We start from the raw sequence: 12089 nt of genomic DNA on the forward strand, positions 1-12089 counted from the left end.
GAGATAAGAAAAATAAGTTTAATAATTCCGAGGGGATAGCACACACACTGCAGCAGTCAACGCCGGAGCTGTCCGCAACACCGGGTTTCCTGTAGTGTCTGGATGCCCTGGGCACCCCAGGGAAGTAGGAGATTGGCATGAAGAGCACACGGGCGGGCGTGAGGACAGCTGATGGAGAGTACAGTGGAGCTTCAGAGGCTGCTACATCGCAACTTGGTTCAGAACAGAAAGTGCTTCACATCTACAGGGTAGAAAATGGCTTCATCCCCCGCACCCCTTAGAGACACGGAGGAGTAACAGTTGTGAATGGTGCCCTGGGTTGCTGGTACCAAAGTCCCACCCGAAGAGACTCGAGGAGAGAGAAATGGGTGTTTACAACAGGGTCCGATTTTTTAAAAAGAACTGCTCTTGGATACAGACTCTCACTCCCTGGAGAGCCTGGAAGACGCTGGATCCACAGAAAGAAAATGTGCGCCCACACATACCCTGCAGCCACCCTGTCTGGGGTAGGGATGTTAGGGACATGAATACTCATGGAATACTCCAAGCGCATCATTAAGGCAGGTCTGTTAAGAAATTGTCCTGCGGCATGGACGGTGACCTCAGTGGTCGTGAGGCCAGTGGCAGATATGGTCTTCACTTACTCTTGGCGGAGGAGCTGCACCGCAACCCCGGACACCTGTCCCCAGCAGTGAGAGATGCAAGGAGCGTGGTTCCTGAGTTAAGATCTCCTGTGACAGCAACACTGTCTTTTGCTGCAGTGTCTTCTGCGTCAGCAGAGTGCTCGGGAAACAGGGCTTACCAAGAAGAACGAGAGCACCTCAGCTTCTCTCACTCAGCCTAGACGATGAAACGGTCTGAGTGAGGCTGGGTGGACCCAGTCAGAGTGTGGAGGGAGAAGAGACACAAAGGGCCTCTCAGCGCCTGCTCAGAAACTGCCACACAGGAGGGGCGAGGGGCCAGGTCCACACGGGATGGGAGTGGGGGGAGACAGTGCTGAAGCACCTGCAGCCACACTGCTACCCAACATCTTTCTACAGCAAAGTTCCACTGGCTTCCAAACAACCTCTTTGGAGGAAAGCAGCAGACAGCTAAGCTCCTGAGATCACTGTCACTATTGCCAAACCCTGGTTACACAGAAAACAGGGCTTCTAGTCCAGACCACCTGCCTTCCAGGGCCTGCCTGGGCCCAGGGAGGCAGCAGAGTAGGGCATGGGCACAGCAGGGCACAGCAGGGCACAGTCCTATGGGGCTTTCACTGTGCAGCTCAACTGCGGCTATGTATTGCTTTATTCTTGTTCAAGGGGGAAGGGGGGCTTTCAGTGGCCTGGACAGTGCCGACTGCAGCCAAAGCAGAGCTCATGGCTGATGCCAGCCTGCAGTCAAACCTGCCCAGCATGCACCGGCTGGAGAACATGGAATAAATAACGCATCTATATACATGGTCTAGTTCTCTCGGGGGAGGGCCACTTCTCCACACCTGTGACTAAGAGCCCAGCTAGGACAGGGCAGCAGGAAAGAGCGTCACAGGCAGATAGCAACGTCACCTTCCTAGAATCCATGACTCCTTGGGCACAGACACATGCCTGAGACTGGAATACTGCAGTTCAGAAGAGGACGGTGGCAAAAGTCACTGTGCCCCACGGGGTACTCCTGATGGCACCATGGAGCCTGCACTGCATGGAACAAGTCAGTCACCCAGGTATCTATTGCTTCACCTTGCTCCCAACACTTCGTGAACACAATTTCAAATCCCTGTGGCCAGAAAGGCTGAGAAGGAAATCCTAGCAAGAGGGTTAGCCCGGTCACATTGCAGGTATGCGTTCAAAGATCAGTATTTACAGCAAGTACACAGGTATGCTATTACAGATTCAACTCAAGTCCAAAAGCCCGAGGACTCTGGTCAGTCACTGCATGGAGAAGTCGGCAGACATTGCTCAGCCCAGGCCTCAGTGTCTGTAACTCACATGTAGTTACATCAGCCAAAGCCTGGTGAAGACCACCTGCCTTAGTCCTGAATGTCACTGTGCTTGGGCCAAAGACCCCAGCCTTGTCTGGGAACTGCTGGTCTTCGGCCTGTGAGAGTGAGGTCGGCCTAGAGATTGGTCTCGTCCCAAGCAGGGTCGTTCATGTTCTTTAGAACCTTCCTCACCAGCTTCTCCAGGTCCTTGCGGGCCCTCTGCTCCTCCTCTAAGGATTTCTTCATCTTCTTGTTATCCTGCAAGGCGAGCAGACGACAGCAGGTTCACTGCCTCGGCACCAAAAGTACCTTCATAAGCTGCATCCCCAGGTAGCCAGGTTGGAAGGAACGAGCCAACAGAGCCGAGGTAGGCTGGGCAGTCTCCACTTACACCCCCCAAAGAAACAACTTGATAAAACGTGCTAAGTCCCTTACCCAGTCAACTGCAAAGGGCAACAAGGGCACCCAATGGACCAAGTCAGGAAGGAAGAAAAGTGTGCCACCTCCAACACCCTCAGGATGGTCCTGCCCTATCCCTCTAAAGTGCCTGCATTGCACCCCCTCCTTCAAACCTGCCCACCAGCTGCTCAGATACACCACACAACAGCTCAGCAGGTGTCAGCGCTTGCAGTACGAGACAGACAATCTGAGCCTGATCCCCAGAACCTCTATACATGAGGAAGAAGAGAACCCTCTCCACACAGCTGCTCTCTGACCTCCACACATATGCCATGGCATGTGCCCCACCCCTCCCACACACAATAAATAATAAAATACAACTTGAAAGAAAAACAAAACAAAACACCATAGGGTCACACACACAGCGGGCTAGGCACCACTGTCCTGCTGTCCCGGATTTTTTAAGCCAAGTAGCCAGAGGCAACCATCAGGGTAGTGTGGTGGACAATACCATAGATTACTCCAGCACACCGTAGGTGGCTCGCACCCACAGAGCACCACAGAAACAAGTGTCTCCTGGTAGTGTGGTGGACAATACCATAGATTACTCCAGCACACCCGAGGTGGCTCGCACCCACAGAGCACCACAGAAACAAGTGTCTCCTGGTAGTGTGGTGGACAATACCATAGATTACTCCAGCACACCCGAGGTGGCTCGCACCCACAGAGCACCACAGAAACAAGTGTCTCCTGGTAGTGTGGTGGACAATACCATAGATTACTCCAGCACACCCGAGGTGGCTCGCACCCACAGAGCACCACAGAAACAAGTGTCTCCTGGTAGTGTGGTGGACAATACCATAGATTACTCCAGCACACCCGAGGTGGCTCGCACCCACAGAGCACCACAGAAACAAGTGTCTCCTGGTAGTGTGGTGGACAATACCATAGATTACTCCAGCACACCCGAGGTGGCTCGCACCCACAGAGCACCACAGAAACAAGTGTCTCCTGGTAGTGTGGTGGACAATACCATAGATTACTCCAGCACACCCGAGGTGGCTCGCACCCACAGAGCACCACAGAAACAAGTGTCTCCTGGTAGTGTGGTGGACAATACCATAGATTACTCCAGCACACCCGAGGTGGCTCGCACCCACAGAGCACCACAGAAACAAGTGTCTCCTGGTAGTGTGGTGGACAATACCATAGATTACTCCAGCACACCCGAGGTGGCTCGCACCCACAGAGCACCACAGAAACAAGTGTCTCCTGGTAGTGTGGTGGACAATACCATAGATTACTCCAGCACACCCGAGGTGGCTCGCACCCACAGAGCACCACAGAAACAAGTGTCTCCTGGTAGTGTGGTGGACAATAGCATAGATTACTCCAGCACACCGTAGGTGGCTCGCACCCACAGAGCACCACAGAAACAAGTGTCTCCTGGTAGTGTGGTGGACAATAGCATAGATTACTCCAGCACACCGTAGGTGGCTCGCACCCACAGAGCACCACAGAAACAAGTGTCTCCTGGTAGTGTGGTGGACAATAGCATAGATTACTCCAGCACACCGTAGGTGGCTCGCACCCACAGAGCACCACAGAAACAAGTGTCTCCTGGTAGTGTGGTGGACAATACCATAGATTACTCCAGCACACCCGAGGTGGCTCGCACCCACAGAGCACCACAGAAACAAGTGTCTCCTGGTAGTGTGGTGGACAATAGCATAGATTACTCCAGCACACCCGAGGTGGCTCGCACCCACAGAGCACCACAGAAACGAGTGTCTCCTGGTCTGTCACTCTTGCACTTTTACATGACAACTCAGAGAACTCTTCCAGCTTTTAGATTTGTTTTGCTCTATGTGTACGGGTGTCTCTTCCTGAATGTATGTCTGTGCATCATGTGGACACAATACCCAAAGAGGCCAGAAGAAGGCATCAGAAATCCTAGGACTGGAGTTAACGGAGGGTTGAGCTGCCATGCGGACTCTGGAAATTGAACTTGGAGCCTCAGGAAGAATAAGTGCTCTTAACTCAAGTCATCTCGAGCCCCTGCCTGCCACTCTGAAGTGAAGCTGGTGGCTTTGTCATTTGTTTTTACTCTTCAATGGACTTTATTTTTAAAACAATATTTTCCTTTTTCTCCCATTAAAACAAAACAAAAACAAACCTGACTAAAACTAAAACCTGGTTGGCATACCTGTCTTAACTCTTGAACTTCGTCCTTCAGTGCATACACCGTGTCCACAAGGCTCCTGGACAGGAGAGAGTAAGCACAGGAAAGTGGTATGTCAAGGATGCACAGGCTGGCAGGACCCCCAGGGCTACCCTGAGCAGCAGCGAGCTGAGCTCTGCCTACTGAGGGAGCTTAATTCCTAACCTCAGAGCAGCCCGCCCAGCCATCACCCATCAGTGAGAGCGCAGCCAGCCTGAAGCAGAGTTCAGGCTGCACCACCAAGGGGAGCAGGGGGAGCCAGTCAGTCATACAGAAAGGAAAATTCTTACTTTTCCTCTATCACGGTCTGCCCGTTGCTTTTGATTTCTTCGACTATAATTTTTTCTTCTTCTGGAAGCAACACTTGTGGTGCAGATTCCTTACGTGAACCTGTCATTAAAAAGGAAAGCCCCATGTGATTGCCGTGGCAGGACCAAGGAAGGGCATCTACTTTACTCCTACCACTTAGACACCCAAGGCCAGTGGCTACACATTAAAACCTTTGACTGGTTTTCTCCAGCTGTCTGTTGGGTGTAGCCAACCAAAGCATTACAGAGGAAAGAAAACAGCAACCGAAAAAAATGTAAAAGTACTCTTTTGCAACTTATTAAACTCTTTTAACTATGGAAATCTCTAACAGCAAGTACACTAAAGGTCTGACCACATCACACTTAATACACAACCAAAATTTAAACCATGCTATCATTCCAGCCCCACTGGAAAAGACCAGACCAGGAAAGAATGCGTAATTCTTGGCTTATAAATAAAAAACTCTAGAAATTACAAAAAGTTTAAGGTCTGGAGAGGTAGCTCAATGTTAAGGGCTAAAAATTAACAACCCAAACATCAAGAAAAGACTACATAAACAGTAATGTTTATAAAACTGTAACATTGTAATACATAGTTTAGAAAAAGTGGCATTTATTGTCTGGTCACAGTGAGAGTTCTATGGTCCTCTAGACATACACAGCTTTGAGTGCGAAGGAATGCACTGCCCACAGCACCAGAGGCACATGGTCCTGGCACACACGCTGACCGGTGACCACCTCATGTGACACGTACTGTGCAACAGACACTGGCCTTCAAAGGGTAGGTACCGGGAAGGAGGATTACACAACGCAGTTATGATCACTGGCTTTGGAGCAACCCCACCAGATGCAACTGGAGGACAGATGGGTCCTGCTGTGCGACAGGTGCACCTGCTCACGGCTGGGCTTGTCTGATCATGCTTCTGAGGAGAGCACGTGGCGTGAGGCAAGATGGCTGACTGTGGAAATGGGGTTAATTTGCTTCTGTGTTTCCGGGGTGCCCTTTGTGTGTCTTCCTGAAAGTACATCGGATTTTAAGGAGCACTCTTGTGCACCCTTGTTGGCATGGAAAACCCTAGAACAGTGTTTGAGAGGCGGCACTGTGAAGAGTAGCTTTGCGGGCAATTTAACCCAAGCCTGTGCTTCTCTCAACAAATCAAGGTGAACCACTGCTGTCTAAGCTGTGACTTACAAATCGAGCTAGCCATCCACCAGGGAAACTATGGGGCCTGGAAGACTGTGGCCTCGGGTCTATCTCCCTAGGCCATCTTCTGTGTATCTCCAAGTCTGTTGCACTGGAAGGTGCTGGGTCAAGTGCAGGATGACAGGAAGCTCAGGGGTGGCAATGCAGCCAGCTCTATGTCACGCAGCACAATTCTCCAGCAGAGAAGCGGTCAGAGTATGGTGAGGCAGCCCAGCCTGGGGTGGGTCCCCTGTGAGTAGCTGGAAGGCTGTCAACACCCTATGTGCTCTGAGCACACTCACAGGCCACTGTGTAAAAGATTACTCCAGAGATGGCCATCCCACTCTTGGAGGAGTCCACTGACAGGTAGACATCCCTTCTGGACGCCTCCTTGATACAGCAGGAGCCCACTCAGGCTCCTTTACTGCTGAGCAGAGAGAATCATGGATCACTTGGGGAAATATGAGAGAAGGCGCCAGGCGTGTGTGCACCTGTGCCTACCACAGGAAGGCAGGTGACAAGTGCATGCTCCCTGTGCCAAGAAAAACAAGGATCCCAACAATTCAGGTGTTTGAGCAGCTGGACCCACCCTACTTGGTGAAGAGAGGCAGCCAGGAACAGTACTTGGTTAGCTCCGCAGGTTCCCCTCTGGTATCAGCGGCCAAGCATACTTGCTGATAGCTGGTGACTGAGTTAGCACCAAATTAAGAAGCCTTGGTGACTACTCTGTCACATTAAATTCAAGAGGCCTGAAAAGGACCAGCAGGTGAGAACTGAGGCTTTAGAACCAAGTCAAGCAGCAGTCAACACACCTGCCTTCAGTTCTTTAGTCTTTTCTCACTGAACAATCTGTTTCTAGCGTTAAAGCGTCCAGACTGCGTAAGTGACACAAAGATGTCTCTACAAAGCAAGGAGAAACCATGACACCTACACCAGATCACGGAAGGGCAGCCTTCTCTACAGAGCTGCTCTTAAAGGCACAAGGTCTGACAGGCAGCTCCTACCAACAAAGTCCTAAGTACAAGTCCCCAGTTCCACTACGTAACAATGGATTTGAGGGACTAACATGTCACGGCTCCAGCTGTCAGCTGGAGACACCTGACAGGTCTAGGATGTACAACTGCTGCGCACAGGCACCCAAGAATTCGCTCCAAGTCTAAGTCTGTGGCCGTGTTCCTGGTAGGAGGTACCAACTGCTCCAGCTTTGACACAGGCAGGGGGCTGTTAATCTGCCTGTGTCAGACAGACACCTGCCAGCTCACCACGTGGCCTTTCAACAAAACAAGGAAGACAGCACAGCCACGTTTATGTTAGTAATTATTCTAAGAATTTTAAGTTTCCTAAAATACATTACTTAACACATAATATCTGAAACATTCTTAGTGGCATCACAGCATACTTCTTCTAGAATATCTGACTCAGAAAATCCTGTAACCACAGAACCAGAGAACAGTCTAGCACTTAAAAGCCCATCAGAGGAACGTTGAACCATCAGTGCACGGTGAGGGCCCTGCACAGCTGACAGCTGTGTTTTGTAAACTGCGGTCTCTGGGGAGATGGAAGTCACGATCTGCCGTCGCCATTCCCTGAAAGAAGGCTCACAGTGCACTTCTTGAACACTGTGGGTTTGGGGGAGGCCGGATTCACGCAGTCAGGCCACCCAAAGCTAACAATGTGAGAAGCCCCTGCAAAAACTACCACTCTGCCCTTACTGTTAGGATTTCCATGTGCAAGTGGAGGAAACCACACGGATAACAGAGAACAATTTACAGTCAGCCCCAACCTCCAAAACAAACCTATAGGTGTCTTAGCAACCTCAAGTCCTCTGAGGAAGGATTTTACAAGGTCACTCTTTGAGGACACTGGCATGCTGGGGATGCCAGCAGGCTCTAGGTCCTATGGCAACACTCACTCACTCACAGATGTGACTCAAGACTGGGAACATGCTCGCAGCAACAGAAAGAAACACAGGAGTCAAATGCTAGTGGTCTCTGAATCCCGCCGTGCATTGCTGAAGACCACCATGCTATGGGCCTCGATTGAGAAACACAGATCTAACCAAGGAATCCAACTCAGAGTAGACGGTGCCTAGGATGCACAACCAAGGATCACCTCACGGCACTCCTTATGCCAGGGACCATGCGGAACTACACTTGTGTGACTCGGCAATAACCATGCCGGCTGTCTACCTCATGCTGTGTGAGGTATGTGGACACGCACACTGTGTGTTTGCCTGCACTCAAAGCAATGACTAAGTCTGTCTGTCTCCAAAGAGCATCAGCCATCTGGCCAGTGCCTGACACACTGTGGCATGCTCCTGCATCATTTATACTCAACTGGCCCTCCCTGAGGATGAAACAAAGCATTGTTCTTAGAGGTCTCTTCAGTGGCATTTAAATCACATGGGCTGTACTCTACGGGTCTGAGATTTGGATTATCTTTTTCCATGCGAGGAAAGGAAGGGCTGTGGCCAGGAATGACTTTCTCTTCTGAACTAGGCATGCACTTCACAAAATGAAGGACTTCAAAGCTGAGCTGTTTTTCACCTGTGAGAAGGGCATGCTGCTTCTGAGGACAAGCTTTGCCAGAACAGGGACACAGGAAGAAAACAGCTGGGCCTGGAAGCGTGCCCTTTGGCTCCTCCCTTCTAGGGAGGAATAAGTGGGTGGAGCTGTGTGAGATCCAGGCCAGCCTGAGTTGCATAGAGAGACCCTACCTTGTGCTATTGAGAACACATCCCACCTAAGAAAGCTCCAGTCCTCTACCACAGCAGACAGAAGGCATGCCTATGGAAGATGCCAGCTTGGGAGAATGGCCATTGTACACTCAGCTTCAAACTAGGCTATTCCCCTCCCCCATGTAACAAATATAAAAGCCAAGGGCTAGCAAATGCAAAATTTATTTCAACTGTACAGAACAGATGTCTTTTTTTTTTAATATAAAACAGACACTTCATTGCCATAAGCAACCACAGACAATAAGCATACTGTACAATACAATGTAACATTCAGATATACATCCAAGTGAGTTTTCAAATGGGAGTCTTGTACTAAAATGGCTTTTCCCATTCACAGGTAAAGAGCACAATATACGGACTTCCCCAGAATCTTATACCACTATATACACATTATTGTGTTTCGGCAATGTTAGGCCAAACACAGAATTAATATAGTTTAGTAAAGACTTGTGGCAAGGATCAGTGAGACAGGAACACTGCTGGGCCACCTGCAGAAGGCCCGGGATGGCTTGGACCTACCTTCTCGCTCAGTCTGCATTCTTCCGTGAGCACACTCACTGTACACGGCTTTACAGAGCTGCAGAAACGTTAAATACTATCAGCATGACTACAGTTCCACATACGAGGAAACGATGGCCCCTCCAACGCTGTGTCCCTCTGCCACATGAGGACCATCTCCTGTGCCTGTGGCACTAACAAACTTCTAACCAGGGCACAAAACCAGGGTCAGACACTCAAAAACAAATGCAAAGAATAGTTCAGGCTGTAGTTCCACAGCATTGGCCTAGCAAAAAACAAAACAAAAAACCAACCCCGCCCAAATGGCTCTGACCGGTAAGAAAAGATGGAGGGCAAACCATGAGAACTTTGCTCATCAGTCCCGACAGTGACAGCCAGTGTCACTTCACTTGGTGACAAGAGAAAACCTCAAGTACAGCTGTGCCCCCCTGTTGTATCACACAGCTTATGACAGGCAAATCATGCTAAGGTAAGGCAGGGGCAGGCAGCCTGAGGCAGATCAGCAAAGACAACCACAGAGTGGGCTATGACAGCAAAGCTGTTTCTGTCACTGTGTGAAATCGAATAAATACTGACGTTTCGTATTTTGTTTTTCAAAAATCCCATTTGCTATCTGGATCTATGCAAACCTCCTTTCTACTGGAAATTAACACTGGGTGTAAGTTTTAAAAAGCTCGCTCCTGGACTTTCTTGTAAAAGTCCCAACTCTCACGGAGCATAAGCAGCTTTGTGGCCACTGAACAGACAGACTTGGTGTGGGGAGCTGTGCTGCCCAGCAGCTCCAGGCTGCCCTCCTGCCATGCACACGTTCCTCCATTAGCAGCAGCAGGACCCAGCTCCCAGGAAAGGGAGCAAAGGGCACACAATACTGTATACACGGGCGTGGCAAGGAGGGCTAGGGATCGGAGGTCATGACCGCTAGAGCTCCACCCCATGAAGATGGGGCGCTGTTTTTGAAGCAGATGTCAAGGAGCACTGTGAAGACAGTGCTGCCCCTTAAGCAATGGCCAGGTGTGTCTGCTGCTACAACTGAATGTGATGTCATTCAGTCTTTCTCAGTGCCAGTGAAAACTCCTTACAACAAACCCCAGGGGGCTAAGGGGTGCCTCCCAGGCCAGCGTGTGGGGACCTACTCAGTCCTCGAGACTGCATTGTAATCAAGTACAAGGTGACCTATGGGGCTGCTAGAAACGAAGCTTCACTGCAGCTGGTGTTCAGAGTAACAAGGTGCTCATGGCTCTCACAGACAGGGCAAGTCCGGACGTGGGGCAGTCAGGCTGTGGCCAAGCCAAGCACTCAACCAAGCACCCTCTGAATGCAGCTAAGCTGTACCGGCTGAGACCACAGCTTCTGCCTCCGAGTGCAGACTGGACAGTGCCTTGTACTAGCGACCACTGCAGTTGAGGGAACGGTGGTGTGTGATGGTAAGCAGATGTCTCAGTCATGGTGGTGAACTCACCTTTACAAGGAGAGCTCTCACCTCACAGCCATGCACACGGGAAAGGCACAGAGCAGTGGGTGGAGACAGATCCCAGACTCTGCTCTCAACACCCAATGGCGCCAGCCCTGGTGTGCATCTGCCAGGCACAGAGTCCATGCAGTGTTCTGCACCATTACCAAGGCAGCTATCAGCGGACTCGGTGCTTTGGTTACAGACACTCCTCTCAATCTCTCCACAGCTACTTGGTCAAGTGCATTATACAAAAAAAAAAAAAAAAAAAACTATTTATACTCCTATGTGTAAGGCTAGAGTCTCCTCCGCTGTGGCACTTGGATGCAAACCTATGCGGCTGCATAAACTAGGAAAGTATCCATACAGCTGTATCCAAAAGGAAGCCAAACAGTTGTTACATGGAGAATTAAAAAAACAAAACTTCTGGGACTTGTATAAAACACTCCCTAATGGGAAAAGGCCCTCAGGTACAGAACTCATTGGACCCACCACCTCCCTCCAACAGGCAGCAGTTGAGCCTTCCACTAGGTACAATGGGAAATACCAAGATACTCTCCAGAGTTGTTAAAATATCACATAAGAGAGACAAGGAACAGCAAGAAACGTCTAAGAAAAGCAGGCTGCGGTACAAGCATTGTTAAGAAAGGCTCAGTGCGTTAGTTCTGGTGAGAGATATATGAGCAGCAGCTCTTACGGGATGCAGAACCCATTCTGTAACTATGGGCTGTCCATATACTGTCATACTCAGAGTCTTCCGAGAGGTCTGAGGGCTCCAAACGAGAAAGGCTACTGCGACGACCCAAGGAGTCTAGACTTGATTGGTCGTCATCAGCCAAGACGTGATTATGCATCAGGTCAGTGCCTTGCCATGCTAAGACGGATGAAGTGACAGGTGCGACAGGCAGAGGGGTGAGGAGGACGGACAGGAAGAGCCACAACCAAACATGGAACAAAAGCAAAAGGTGATGGGAAGAGAAGGGAAAGAGAAAATATTGTTAAAAAATGGCAACATGTTCGTTTCTCCTTATTAACTGCTGGGTTTTTACAATGAACTTAGCACAACCCTCAGAACAAACCCAACCACTCACTTCAGTAAGCCCCATCATAGTCCTCCTTCAAAGGCTTCATTTAAAGATACCTATGTATCTTGGCTAAAAACTCCAGTACATTCATGTCCTAAATGTGATTGTAATTCTGTAACAATTGTCAATTAACCAATTCTATCAACAGTCTTATTTAGGGCATAATTTATAAAAATATACTAATTGTGTGCTTAACTAAGCATTATTCCCTATTCTGAAAATGTTAC

The 12089-nt window shown here is 49.7% G+C and overlaps 1 protein-coding gene across 5 annotated transcripts in view; it reads right to left on the reverse strand.

Moving 5' to 3' along the window:
• Nucleotides 1-12089, reverse strand: part of Arhgef7 (Rho guanine nucleotide exchange factor 7) — a 106116-nt gene continuing 94027 nt past the window's right edge. For 4 of the 5 annotated variants that reach the window (XM_057752168.1, XM_057752166.1, XM_057752165.1 and 1 more), the window contains 4 exons: nucleotides 11475-11651; nucleotides 4871-4970; nucleotides 4566-4620; nucleotides 1-2218 (listed from right to left, as the gene is read on the reverse strand). In XM_057752168.1, coding sequence (XP_057608151.1) covers nucleotides 2096-2218; nucleotides 4566-4620; nucleotides 4871-4970; nucleotides 11475-11651 — 455 coding nt within the window. In that variant the 3' untranslated portion in view covers nucleotides 1-2095. The remainder of the gene's footprint in view (nucleotides 2219-4565; nucleotides 4621-4870; nucleotides 4971-11474; nucleotides 11652-12089) is intronic. The other variant, XM_057752167.1, reaches the window with a different exon arrangement.

This window comes from Chionomys nivalis, chromosome 20 (assembly GCF_950005125.1).
Source record: "Chionomys nivalis chromosome 20, mChiNiv1.1, whole genome shotgun sequence".
In the NCBI taxonomy this organism is placed as follows: Eukaryota; Metazoa; Chordata; class Mammalia; order Rodentia; family Cricetidae; genus Chionomys; species Chionomys nivalis.